Here is a 14542-nt window from a genome sequence, read left to right as displayed (position 1 = left end):
TACTGAGGAGTGCTTCGAATGCATGCATTTTGAGATTTAAACTCCTGGCATTGAGTTGCATAACCCTCATTTTTTTATTTGTGCTTTTATGGAGGTGGATTTGACTTTTGAGCCTTGCCTAAAAAAGGCACTATGGGGGCAGCAAGAGCCTTGGACAGTATTCAAAAGCCTAGGGGTGACAGGTGCAAGCTGTCTCTTGCGAAGCAACGTGGCTTGTCAAGCATGTCATCCCAGGATGATTTGAATGACAGCAGAAGCTTATCCAATTGCTGAAATTGATCATGTTTTCTTTATACTGAGGTATCATTCTTGGTGAGGGCAGGATGCTACTCATGGTAAGGGTCATACCCACCTGGGCTACATGATCAGAGAGCTCTTACATGTCTCGTTTCATGTAGTCCAGGGAGGTACATCTCAGGTCATTCACACCAACATGAACAATGACAGAGTCATATTTGTACTTGTTCTGGAGTGACCTGAGTGCTTGTGTTATATGGCGGATTCTGGCTCCCGACAGGCAACTAACAGTAACCTTCTCCTTGTCCAGCCTAGTGAGTGGGATGTCAGTGTGCCTGACTATAGAGTCACCTATTACTAGTGTGTTAGATATGTTATTTCGCCTTAAGGGCTGTGATTGTGCGGCACATTGATTTTGTGTTTTATGTGTTGTCTGGTTTGTGACGGGAGGTGCAGGTTTTTTGGGTATCTGCTATGGAGCTCTCGGATGCTTTTGCAGGTTTTTATTTAGAGCTTCAGACTATGATTTAGTGTATTTATGTGCATTTTTTGCCAGTGCTGGTTTAGTAGGTCTATGTGTGGCTGGAGGTGTGGTGCAAGTGTTAACTTCTCCTCATGACTGTCTGTTCCAGTCTCGGGTGGAGTGACCTTAGCCTCCAGTTTGGCTGTATAATTGCATCTCTCGCATATGTTAGTGTTTTGTGGTAGGAGGAGAGGGTTGTCTGTGTACATAAGGCAGTTGTAACCCTACGTACATAGCATAGATCTATGTCTGTGTACATGAGGCAGTTGTAACATTGCCTCAGTACATAGGGATAACCATTACAGGAGAATATAAGTTTCAGTGACAACAACATCAGTCTTGTGTAGTAACTACATCCATCATGATGAGTAAATGGCACTGTACTTGAAGATGTACAGTAAATATAGTGTGGGGGGGAGCTATACTTAGTGGGAGTTTTGGCATAGAGGGAAATGGTTCATTGCATTATTATTGCATTGAAAATAATTTTGAGAGTAGAAGATGATATAATTAGAGATGCTGTAACCCAGGAAAGAAAAGGGTTAGAGTATAAGCACAGAGTGCATGTACACTGTTTATGGTATATATGGTTGGGGATCTGCAATTTAAGAAAATTTCAAGTGAATAGGTTGGTGTTGACTGATGAGTTCTGAAAGAAATTTCTGACAGTATATGCCATTTCAGGTGATGCAATCTGTTTTGAAACATTTGCAGCTGCTTCTTTGAATAGCAACTGCTTAAGATCACAACTCCATGTTTTAAATGTAGAGGACTCTGAGACAACAGGGGAAGGGCTCCCAAATTTGTGGTGTTAGGATGAAAATGTTGTGGTTTGCACAGCATAGTTTGGTGCCTAGTGTTTGCGATGCTGTTAGGTTGCAGGGAGAGTTCTAACGTGGTAGTGAGAGGAGCAATGGTAGAGTCAGTTGACAAAAATGGAAATTATTCTTGTTTGATTCTACCATGGACTGGTAGCCAATGGGCTTTAGTGGTGTTCTCTCTTGGGAGCACATGCAATGAATCTGAAAATGTTGTTGGCTCCTACTTGCAATGAGGAAAGATTATTGTTGGAAGCAATAGCTACAAAAAAGTAGGCCATATTGTAGTTGTAACAGAAGCACATCTTTTTCAATAGTGTTCCCTCCTTTGGTGGAAAGAATTTAAGATATTTTATGCCCAAAACAAATGGGACTTGTGGTTTTTTTTTTTTTTTTTTGTTTTTTTTGCATTTTTAATGTTTCTTGGTCCAACCAGATTCTCAGTTATTTGAAGAGTGGAGTTGTCTCTAAGTGGATTTGCTTACTGGCTGCAATGCAGCAATCTTTGGGAACTCTGGATAGTTTAATTTGGTGCAAAAAATCCTTGACTTATTATTATATTTTAATTCAAAATGTGTCTATTTCAGGACAGCCTGTGTGATGGATGGGCTTGGTCATCTTGGAGCTGGTTTCTTATTTTGATAACAATATGGTCTGACCTGCAAATTATTATCAGCATATAGGATGATGCAGTGAGTGAGGCTGAAGGTGATATGGACTTGCCTATTTTTGTCAGAGAAGACTCTGTTGTAAAGGATGTTTCTGAATCATGGGAAGGTTTGCTTACTTATGCTATACTTAATTAGTTTATTAAAAAGGAGGTAGCGGTTGACTAAATCTATTGCTTTTGTTAGATCAATGAAGACTAATCTAATGAAGTAACCTTTATCAATATTTAGTAGTATATCATCTGTGGGGATAAACAGAGCAGTATGTGTGTACTTTTGCCTTAACAATCACACTTTGTTATTATCATATTAAAATTTTGTTATTACATGCTTACCGATCTTTTTTAACTTTCTGTTGCTAAAGTTAGTTTTGTACGTGGGCAGCCAGTACGTTATACAATATCTCAAATTCTGTACATATTCCATTCAGTAAACAGTGAAGGAATGAAGCACATTATAAAACAGCAAAGCACAACTTAAGTGCATCACCTGCACACTACACCTTCTGTGAAGTGCTTGGTTTACATCAAGTACCTCTACAACACAAACTTTAAGACGAGATTATCTGTTAAACTTCTATACTATATCAAATATCTAATGTATGCATATAAGAACATTAAAACATATGCATACATTTCTACACACACACACACACACACACACACACACACACACACACACACGCATATGGACATTCACAAACACATATTTGATGAGTTTGACTACTTTAGGGCACAATGGCATGGCTAGCCACCTGGCAGTGGGAACACTGGTACTAGATGACTGTCACTGTTGAAGTGAAACTCAGCTCCCATATACAAAAATGGAAAAATGGGACTGTAAATGGATGATTGCCTAACATATAGAGGTATTCATGATTCATAGTTCCAACAAGCAAAATTTTACACTTATTGCAACTGAAACAGACCATATTATCTTTACTCCAGATGTGAGTCTCTCCCATATAATTCTGTAAGTGTCAGTGATCTAAACATGAGCTTGCTCTGCAAGTGACTGATATCATCAGCAAATTTTGCTACATTGCACTGATTACTGTTACTTCCAGGTAAAGTACACATATAACACGAACGGGAAGAGGTCCCGGTACTCAGCCCTTTGGTTGTGGTATGCCACTCAAGGTAGCATACTCACAGAAGTACATGCTATTGAGTCATTCTGACGAACTTCTACCATTTAGTCACTCAGTAACCCATTTGATAATATAACCACCAAATCCCTATTTAATTAATGCCTTTGTAATTTGGCTGCATAACTGAGTCAAAAACTAGACATGCCAAGTTATACCACATCTACAGGGAACCCACAGCTTAATGCTGAAGTTATGTAAGAATAAAATTATATCATATTTTTTGTACAAGATCTCCCTCTTGTAAACCCATGCTGCTAAATGTGAAAATATTCTTAACCGCTTCCTGCAAATAGGGACAAACTGACGTTATTTTAGTATTACGCCATGAATGCTGCAGATATTCAGGTAATAATGTGACATTAAAGAACACAGAAGTGAAAATTCCTATGCACACCACTTTAATGAAGATAGACAACTGATATTTTTAAATTAAATGATTGTGCATGGGTATCTGACTCAGTGGCAATAACGTTTTTTTTTTTTTCTTTTCTTGAAGTCAACAACAAAACTTTATATTTTAAAACTTTACAGCAAAATTTTTCTAAATTACTGTAGCATCTCAGGGCAGATATGTGTACTTAAATTTCTTTGCTAATTCTGTCCATTTAGTATTTCTAGCCTTGAATAAAAATAATCATACATTAACATGGACTGCATTATTTGGAGTAGTTGGTTTTGGAAAAATATTTTGGAAATGGTTAGAGATCTGTTTAGCTGAAAACCACACCAGAAGAAACACACTTTAGTGTAGTAAATATAAATATCAGTGGAAAGAGTCAAGATTTACATCCTATATCTGCTTGAAATATATTGCCACACAAACTAAAAATGCTTTCAAATGGATGAAAGATGATCTTACCTTTATTTGTTAGAGATCTTTCACACAACTTGTGAAAAAGACCCTTTTCCAGAAATCTGATCAGCACAAAATTAGATGGCTCACGATAATGTAAATGAGTTGCTAGTCCAGAAAATCCCTGTGGTTTGCCTTCTTGACTGATGTATCCCTACAGAAATCAAGTTTAATTTTTTACTTCACATACTGTAGTAAATCACAGAAACTACTTAACACATATAATGTTTAAAAAGTGATAAACTACTAGTGAATGAGCTGATAATGAATGCAAGACTAATAAATGAATTTTTTTATTCCCCACTGAACTTGCCTGGTAACTGTACTACTGATACCCAATTATGCCATTTGTTCCAGCATGGGCGAGCACTAGACATTCCCAAACTGGGCAAGAGTCCTGTGAGACATTTATTTCAGCTCAGTATGACTAATCAGCCAATTCTTCCTCTCTTGTTGCAATAGATGGATGGTAGGGAATGGCCCAAATACGAGATCTGGTGAGGTGGCAGCCTCCCCAAGCAGCCTCTCTCCCCCATGGCACCTATATGAGATCTGCAGTTGCTACCAGCCTCAGAAAGCATGTGGAAGCTCCAAAAATGTAACACATTGTGCTCCCACTAGATGTCATCCAAGTGGAGAGTCAGAGTTGCCTTATCCCCACCAGCAGGGACTAGCCAGCAGTGACCACTCACAACCGTCCTCCTGTAACAGCTCCTACAGGCATCTGAGCCACTAGTCAAACTCAGGTTACCTGCATCATAGTCAGGGTTTTATCCTTATATGACACAGAGTTGGCTAAATTAATTTTAGTTTTACATTGCAGCCTTAGAAAGTATTACTAGAAATCATTCTCTTGAACAAAATTTTTACAGACAACAAAATGCCTGACATATATATATATATATATATATATATATATATATATATATATATACTTATTTTTTCTTTTTCTTTTTATGAAACACGACTTACTGTTTTCTTCCATTTCTCAAAGCATCACTTCTGATTCATACCATTCTCCTCTGCTAATACCCAAATTCAGACTGCACAACTAAAACTATATGCCTCATTATGTGTTGGGGTACAACTTTTGGGAATGCTCTCAAGCCTTATTTTACCTCCTTTAGCTTCACAGAAAACAATCAACATGCTGTTTGCCATTTCTCTGAGGTGTGTTACGATCTGTATTTTAACACTATTCTTCAGCAACTGTTATCCTTCAGCAACTAGTACAGAAAAGAGTAAAATCCGAAGAAAGGAAGACATCCCTGATCAGTATCAGCAAGAAACTATGATCCCTCATAAAATCATCCAAGGCGAGCTTTGAAAGAAAAATTGCCAAGGACTCCAAAGATAACCACAAGGCATTCTTTATCTATGTCAAGAATCTAAGTGGCAATGCTCAGATCTGCTTGGAGTTAGTGCAGAATGGCACAAAATACACTGAACCGACCGATATCGCCAACATCCTGGCAGACAGGTTCAGCGCAAACTTCACCCCCATCTCACCCCCAAAATGACCCATAACCATACCAGAAGAATGTAGAGTCCCTGAAATCACAGACACTCAGGTTAAAACAGCCCTCTCCAAAGCCAAAAACTCAGCATCAATTGGACCGGACAGTGTCCCAGGCTGCATCCTACATGAGCTCAAAGACGAACTAACTCCTCACCTAAACACACTATTCAACCTCAGCCTCTCCACAGGCTACATACCCATAGAGTGGTGCACAGCAACAGTTATCCTGCTCCACAAAGGTGGAACCACAACAGACCCTGGGAACTATCGCCCTATAAGCCTGACTAGCTTGGTCTGCAAGGCTATGGAGCACATCATCATGGAACTCATTAACAGAGACATTGGGAACCTCCAAACACTGGACCCTACCCAGTTTGGCTTTGTTAAGGGCAGATCATGCCTCCTAAACCTGGTGGACTTCTTTGAGACAGTTACCAAGGCTATAGATGAGGGAAAGGTGGTACACACAGCCTACCTAGACTTTGCTAAGTCCTTCTACACCATTCTGGTATTATAGACAAGCTCACCAGCCTGAACATAAACCATTAACTCATAAGATGGGTTGCCAACTGGCTCACGGACAGAACTCACATGATGACAGTTGCGGGAGCTAGGTCCGTCTCTAAACCGGTTACAAGTGGTGTTCCCCAGGGCTTGGTCCTGGGACCCCTCCTGTATGGCATTTACTTCTCAGAGGTACAGGCAAGCACAGGAGGACTATGGCTGATCAAGTTCGCAGACGACTGTAAACTAGGGGCTATAACTGACTCCCCGGCTGACACAGACATCCCCCAAAAGGGTCTCACTGAGACGGATACCTGGTGTCAAAATCATGGCCTCAAGCTAAATGCCAAAAAGTGCATAGTCATCCCCTTTGGAAAAAACAAAGTACCCACAAACTACCACATAGGTGGCAGTCCCCTAAATACGGAAGATGTAACAAGGGATCTGGGGACCCAAGTAGATAGTAATCTCACCTTTGATAATCACATTGCCAAAGTGGTTAGAAAATACTTCTACGTGGCCCACCTAATCACAAAAGGGTTTGCATCCAGATCAAAAGAGGTCATTGTGCCCCTCTACTCATCACTCATCAGACCCATCTTAGAGTACAATGCCCCATTTGGGATGTACCTTACAACACACCTGCAACAGCTGGAAAGACCACAGAAGTACCTCACCAAGAGGATCAATGGCCTCAAACAGATGCCCTATGCAGCTTGACTGAAGAAACTCCAGTTGTACTCGGTTGCATACCGCCTACTCACAGGTGATCTCTGACTGACATACAAGGCCATGTCCACCCAAAATTGATGGACATGCTCCACCTAAAGAAAACCTTATCCCCTCGAGCCACACGCTCTAGGGATCTAAACCTTACCACAACAATAAACAGGACGTGCTGGAGGGATAGATTCCTGTCCCAGAGACTTCCCATGCTTTGGAACCAGATCCCAATCTACATTAGGCAGAGCTCCTCGTTAACACTCTTCAAAAAAAACCCTTGACGAGTGGATGGGAAACAGAAAGTTTACCTCGGGGATCACTTCAGTGACTGCTGGACAGAGGCACAGGGAACTAATCTAATGGGATGGCGAAAGCCAACACATTCTGGATAGGCTTATAAATGCCTTCGGGCAGATAGCCTAGTACCCACCTATGAACCTATGAACTATAGCTGCAATGGCTATGTAAGTATGCAGATTTCAACATACAAATTAATTTTACTTAGGTATTTCTTCTATTTGGCAAATAACTTTTCCCTTCAGGAAGTTAACTAGCTAAACTGATGAGGGGCATGAATAATGCCTGACTTGGAATACCAAAGGTTTCATGACTAAAGTGAAAAAAGAAGTAACAGAAGGCACCCTTGTCATGTGACACAGTTCTTTCTGACATCCAAGGATCTCACCGAGAGTGGCATCTGAACCTTGATAAAGTATAACCAAGCAATCTACTAATTTACATGGAAAGTTAAACTGCTTCAAAACTGCAATTAACTAACTCCAGGAGAGTCTACTGAATGCTTTCTCTGTACTGAGACTAAAGGCATTCTGAGGAGCCTTGCTGCCTCATGCAGACTCAAAAAGCTCCACTACTCTTATTATTCAATCTTATGGCTGTTTAAGTAGAAACAATCATACCTGGATGGGATGGACCAGATGTCTGAAAAAGCTTCTGACTCTTGAGTAGTTAAGACTCATTGTGACAGATATACATTGTAACCAATACGCTGATTCAAGATATGACCTATAGTCTGACAGCTAGCTAAGATCTTTAGTTGGTTTAGGTAACACAGCCAACAGAGCTGCTTTCCATAAGTCAGATGGCTTGGCCTGTGGGGCTATAACATGAAAGTAATATACCTTTAGGAAAAGAGACATGGCTTGGCTCAGAATAAAGCCAAACAGTTCTGCAGAGAGCCAATCAGGTCACAGGGTCTTGCCCATCATACATCATCAATGTACATGTCTAACTACATCAGTGACTGAACTTCTAGTAGCTTCTTGTGATCCTTGAACAATCATGAAATATTCATCCCATCTAAGAAGTCGTCTAACTTTTCTGAGCTCAGTGGATCTACAGGGGGCACAAACCTGCTCAACTGTGACAATTATTTTTAAAATGCCATCCATTATTTCAATAAAATCTGTCTAAGATGTGAGGTTTACTTAAATAAATGATACCATGGTCCATTTTTAAAACTTATTTACTTTTTATTTGTTAATTGGATAAGTTCACAGTCTCTTTTCAAGGATGATTTGGGAACATGCCTGGTTAAGTGAGTTGTTCAGTTACACAATTTGCAAGACAAAACTGAGTGAGGCCTACATGATGATGCACATTAGCAGCTTACAGCCGTAACCATCTGAGCTAAACAGGCTATCCTTACAAATGCCCTCAAATACTGGAGTGAGACAGCATGGAGTTTTAAGTTTAGTCCTAGTTGATAACATTTTTGTCTTAATATCTAGTAACATCTGTTTTCTAGACTGTAGAGCTAAAAATAAAATTTGGGAGAAGGGCTAATACTGAGTGCCTGAAAGCACTAAAGATGACAGATGTTCATTATTACAGGTTCACAATCCCTAATCCAAAATTCTGAAATTCGAAAAGCTCCGAAATCCGAAGCTTTTTCCAGAAAAAACTGTGCTGCGCACTTGTCGGCCCTGTGCACTGCTCAGTACTCGTACTGATAGCAGTGTGTCTGCTGTTCACTGATACTTTTATCGGTTTGCCTTTAATTTCACTGTGAAAATGTCAAAAAGAGGTGCATATACTCCAATGGGTAACACTGAGAAAACAGAAAGGAAGCATCAGTCATTATCAATAATGCAGAAGCGGAATTATTGCAGAAGCTTGATTGTGGTGTGTCCATGTGACGTCTTACTGAAGAATATGGTGTCGGAACTACCAATGTCTATGACTTAAAGAAGCAGAAAGACAAGTTACTTAAATTTTATAGTGAGAGTGATGACCATAAACTAATGAAAGATAGGAAAACACTGCATAAGGCAAAAAATGAAGACCTAGACTATGTGTTGATGGAGTAGATTCGACAACAAAGAAGTGAACGTATGCAGTAAACATTAATTGTAATTTTTGATTCCTAATTAAGCTGTATTTGTAATTCATTGTCTGAGGGCTCTAAAATCCGAAAGATTCCGAAATTCGAAACACAGCTGATCCCAAGGATTTCAGATTAGGGATTCTGTACCTGTATTTTATATTCTTCATCCCCCTTCCTCCTCATATTCATTGATTATGTACTCTGGCGAGCAAGAAAAGAACATTTAAAGACATCTCACATCATTTATAAATGGAAAGAAGAGTACTTATGTGCATCTAAAATGTGTTCCCCAGGTATTTCATTCTGAAAACTTATAAGAACAGGCAAACATATCCATAATAATATCACACATTCCATTGAAATAACTAATATATTAGCAGACACATTTACTGCTAACCTTACCACACCTACCTAACATCATTATGCCCACTATGCCTGAACATTTAGTTTCCCCAGTAATCACAGTTGAACATGCCTGAACATTTAGTTTCCCCAGTAATCACAGTGGAACAAGTCTTAGAATTCCTGTCAAAGGCTAAAAATAATGTTTCTGTGGGATCGGGTAATACAACATGCAGCATTCACACTTATTTATTTACTTATTTAAAATTTGTTTACCAGGAAAGTCCAACTTGAAATGAGCCAATTTTCAGCAGTGGCCCAGGGAGAAACCCTCCAGATGCATGTCTTTGTAATGTGGGAGGAAACTGCACCACCCGGAGGAAACCCACATGAACACAGGGAAGACATGCATACTCCACACAGAAGGCTCCCCAGCCGAAAATGGAACTGGAGAACCTCTTGCTGTGAAGGGACAACACAAAGCACTGCACAACTGTACCATCCAATCTCATCAGGCCAAATATGCACTATCCATGTCCCTACTTAAACTATTTCACCTCAGCCTATCTGCTCAGCTTGTTCCTGATGCTTGGAGAACAGCCATTGTGACTCCTCTACACAAGGGTGACCCCCCCCCCCTACAAACCAGGTAATTATAGGCTAATCAGCTTCACCAGCAATGCAAGCAAAGCCATGGAACTTATCATATCAGAAATCAGTTGTGCAGACATAGGCAACTTAACTCACCTAGACCCCACTCAGATTGTTTTTGTGAAGAACAGGCCCTACCGCCTATACCTAGTACACTTACATAAAAAGGTTACAAAGACTATGAACTGTGGTCACTTTGTGTACACTGCTTATCTTGACCTGGCCAATGCTTTCAACACTATCCCAAATGCTGGTATTATTGTAATGTTATGACAAACTTAATGTGAACTGGCCATCCAACAAGTAGTGAGGTTTCTAGGTATCCACTCTGAATGTAAAATTGTAACTAATGGGATCATTGCACATCCCTCTCAGGTTGTTTATTCATATTGCAGGCATCCAAGATAATATTTCTGTGTGGTTGACCATTTTACCATGTTTGCTTATGAATGCAAGCTAGGCACACTTATTTGCTCATCCACTGATAATAAATTCTTCCAAAAATAACTGGAATATGTACGTACATGGTTTATTGAAAATGGTCTCAAGCAAAATGCAAAAACACAGCAAAGTGGTATTCCTCCTCCTCAGTAACCATTTAAAATGTCAGACCCTCTTGGAGCGAGTCCTGAAACATAGAGATTGAATGGCTGAAAAATGAACTTGCATATTCTAAATGTGAGACTGCCATTCCTCAAGACACTCTCCTTTTTCCAAGGTATGGCAATCTTGGGGTTGGTGTATGTAAGTTAAGGGGGTGTGGGGGCTTGCCCTCTTGCAAAAAAGAAGTTTAAAGGAGAACAGCAATCTTTGAGATTCACTCTTTTAATGGGTTTTCACCCTTTTTTATTTTTCAGCTTGTCTGATTATCGCACTCAGCATTTTGAGTGCTGACATTTCAGTGGGGTCCCTACTCTTCAGATATGATCATAAGAGATATGGGTACTTACGTGGAGAACCCCTCCCCCTTTCTAATTCAATCTTGTTTCCATCACAGTCAGGAAACCCTTCCTTATGTCTCAATTAATTTTACAGGAAATACCTTCAAGATGCAAACAAGTCATCTTAACACTGTACTCTTGCCTTATCAGACCCATCATCGAATACAGTGCCCCCTTTGGTATGTACAAATTCAAGTATGCCTCTCAACTGGAAAGGTTCCAACAATTTTTAGCCCAAAAAAAATAAAGGCCTTAAATCCTTCAACTATCCCAAAAAATAAGCACAACTCCCCTTATATTCAGTAGACTATTGGCTGCTCTTAGGTGACATGTGCCTTGATTTTTAAGCCAAGAAAGACCAGATTCTATTTGTCCTCCAATTTCTTCACAAAACCAGAAGCTCTACAAGCAGACATATGTGGGATCTAAATTTACACCAACAAATAAACAAGAATCACTGGAGAAATAGGTTCTTAACTCAACATGTTCCCACCCTATGGAATAATGGAGTACAACTTAGTCTATACACCAGGGTTATCATATATGGTCCTGCTTGATTTGTGAGGTTGGCACTGTTAAGTACTTACAAAGAGTGACAAGAACATTTAAGGGTGTCTGCTTGAATGTACATATGGCTAGGTCTTTTACAGTCCCAGAGTTTCCCTAGTATTGTTCCTATGTTCCTGTGTTCAGCAGCTGAATGAGAAAGGCTAATAATTTTCATGATACACTCTAAACAACAAAATAATACTCAAAGAGGAGACATATTCACATTGCATGTTCATGATCAGATAAGGATAAGAAGATGATATTTCAAGGACAACAGGTCCCCCTTAATTCTGTAGAAACACAAATCTATGTATCCTGGACTACACGCCATTGGTTCTTGAATAACAGGTTGCCACTGTTCATTCCAAACCATCAGGTGTTCCCAAATCCACCGACCCAAAACTGACAGCATCATTGATGAACCTAGCCTATGGAGTCAACTCTCTCATAATGGATGTTTTATAGATCCACTGCATATGTCAAGAGTTAAAAGTCACTTATATCAAGAGGCCACAAAGATAGTCAACAACAGATTCATATAGCAACTATGAAATTAGTGACTAAATAGGAGACTATAAAGCACCAATTACATTTGTGAGCTATAGCTTTGCAAGCAAAACTGGGTGAGAATGATTGGATTTTGCTGACTTTGTTAAACTTGTGGGTAGACTATAAAGCATATACCCCACTTTATGTCATTAATGTTTAGAAGGACACTAAAAGGGAAACAAGTATCTGTAAGTAAACAATTGTAGTTATTAGTACTTGTATAAAGCATTTCATGATACAAAGCACATGCTATATATAGTAAATAGTTTTGTATAGTATGTAGTCAGAGGTATTTTAAATGTGGTGGTGGATCTTTTCAGTGACTGTTGGCATGTGCTAAAGATAATAAAGTCAACAAGTAGTTTTTAGCTTTTATAATTATAGGCTTTACGGTACAGCCAGTGAAAAAGCTTGACAAAAGAAACTTTACTGTGAATGTGCAGTGTTCTTGAGCTGCTGTGGTGAGGTGAATTCCTAAAGTGCATTGATTTTATTATATGTATAATTAAGTTATTTTAAATTATTTTTAGAAGGGTGAATGACTAGATTAATGCTCTTGGCTTAAATTATAAACAAGTGTTATATTTTAAGTTAGCAAGTAGGCTTGAAAAATACGAAAAAATGATGAAAGTCATGATCCTGGAAGAAAGTTGTAGTGGCAATATGTAGTGGCAATATTGCATAAAGACAGTAAAGACCCATGAGACCCAGCTTAATACAGACCCATTTCAATTTTAAACCATGATTATAAAGTGTTTATGTCTATACTAGTTAAACAAATGACAAAGGTGTTGCCAAAATTGATACACATGGATCAAAGTGGATGGCGCAGTGGTGCAGCGGTAGCACTGACATCTCGCAGCAAGAGGTTCTCTGGTTCAGTTCTTGGCTGGAGTGCCTTCTGTGCGTAGTCTGCATGTCCTCCATGCGTTTGTGTGGGTTTTCTCCGGGCACTCCAGTTTCCTCCCACATTGCAAAAACATGCATCTGAAGCGTTTCTCTCTGGGCCTCCTCTGAAAATTGGCTTTGTTCCAAGTCGGACTTTCCCGGTAAACAAATGTTAAATAAAATAAATAAATAATAAATAAATAAATACAAAGTTTTGATGTGATAGATATGGATCAGTGTTTTGTGGAGGTGGGGGCAAACACTTTGATGACATTAATAGAACAATGATGAACCAGAGAGAAGCAGAATGCAAGAAAACACCATTGTTGTTGGTGAATCTTGATGTAAAGAAAGCATTTGACAGAGTAATTTGGGATTTTATGAATAGGTCAATGGAATCATTTGCATTCCCTGAAACAATAATAAAGGTAATTAGGAGGATATATGAAGGAACAGAGGCAAAATTAAACCGGGAAGGTCCTTTCTGATAAGTTGTGATTGAACAGAGGAACCAGGCAGGGGTATCCTCTTCCCCTTTGTTATTTACTTTACATTTAAGGCCTTTGAGAAAGAATATAATGGACTCAGAAATATAAGGATATAATTGGTGGGGCAATCAGGAGAAGTTAGCTTTATTTACAGATAATATTTTTTGTATCTAATAAATCAAGAAAAGGGCATCTCAGTGCTGTGGAACGTTTTGACAGCGTTTCAAGTCTTTTGGGATATTTTGGGATGAATATAAAATAAAGGCTGTAGCTGTAAAATCACTATCAGCTCCATTAATGGACCTCTGTCTGTCTGTTTTGTACAGAGGAATAGGGAGCTGTTTAGAAGCTGTTTTTGAGGTGCAGTGGCCCAGGGGTTTGATTCCCCTCAGCATCCATTTTCTAACTGTGTGACTCTTAGCAGCTCACTCAACCACACAGGACTCCTGAGCTGAGCCTGAAAAAGGTCCAAGGAGATCAGTGTTCTACCCTGGTTAACAAATACAAATAAAATAAAATAAAATAAAGGAGCCCATGAACTCAGTGTGGCATCTGAAGTAAAAGATAATTACAAATCCTTTAGCTATGTTAGAAAACTAAGAAATAATATCCTACATTGCTCAGAACTTATTCATAGTGACATCTTTTATTCTCACCCAACAGATATTGCCAATATCACTGCAAAATAATTCACTGCCAACTTCATCCTCAATACTGTTACCCAAAGCCTTGAAATACTCAAATCATTTACTTCCATATTCTTTGCTGAAAATGCTTATCAAGACCAAAGATACT

General features: G+C 39.2%; 1 protein-coding gene across 1 annotated transcript in view; it reads right to left on the bottom strand.

Moving 5' to 3' along the window:
• LOC122794923 (probable ATP-dependent RNA helicase DDX60) overlaps positions 1 to 14542 on the bottom strand; it is a 2818219-nt gene that overhangs the window by 563437 nt on the left and 2240240 nt on the right. The window contains exon 32 of the mRNA XM_044063516.1: positions 4256 to 4403. Coding sequence (XP_043919451.1) covers positions 4256 to 4403 — 148 coding nt within the window. The remainder of the gene's footprint in view (positions 1 to 4255; positions 4404 to 14542) is intronic.

Source organism: Protopterus annectens, chromosome 2.part1 (genome assembly GCF_019279795.1).
Source record: "Protopterus annectens isolate FY-2018-M chromosome 2.part1, PAN1.0, whole genome shotgun sequence".
Lineage (NCBI taxonomy): Eukaryota > Metazoa > Chordata > Ceratodontiformes > Protopteridae > Protopterus > Protopterus annectens.
This window is presented reverse-complemented; position numbering and strand designations above follow the sequence as displayed.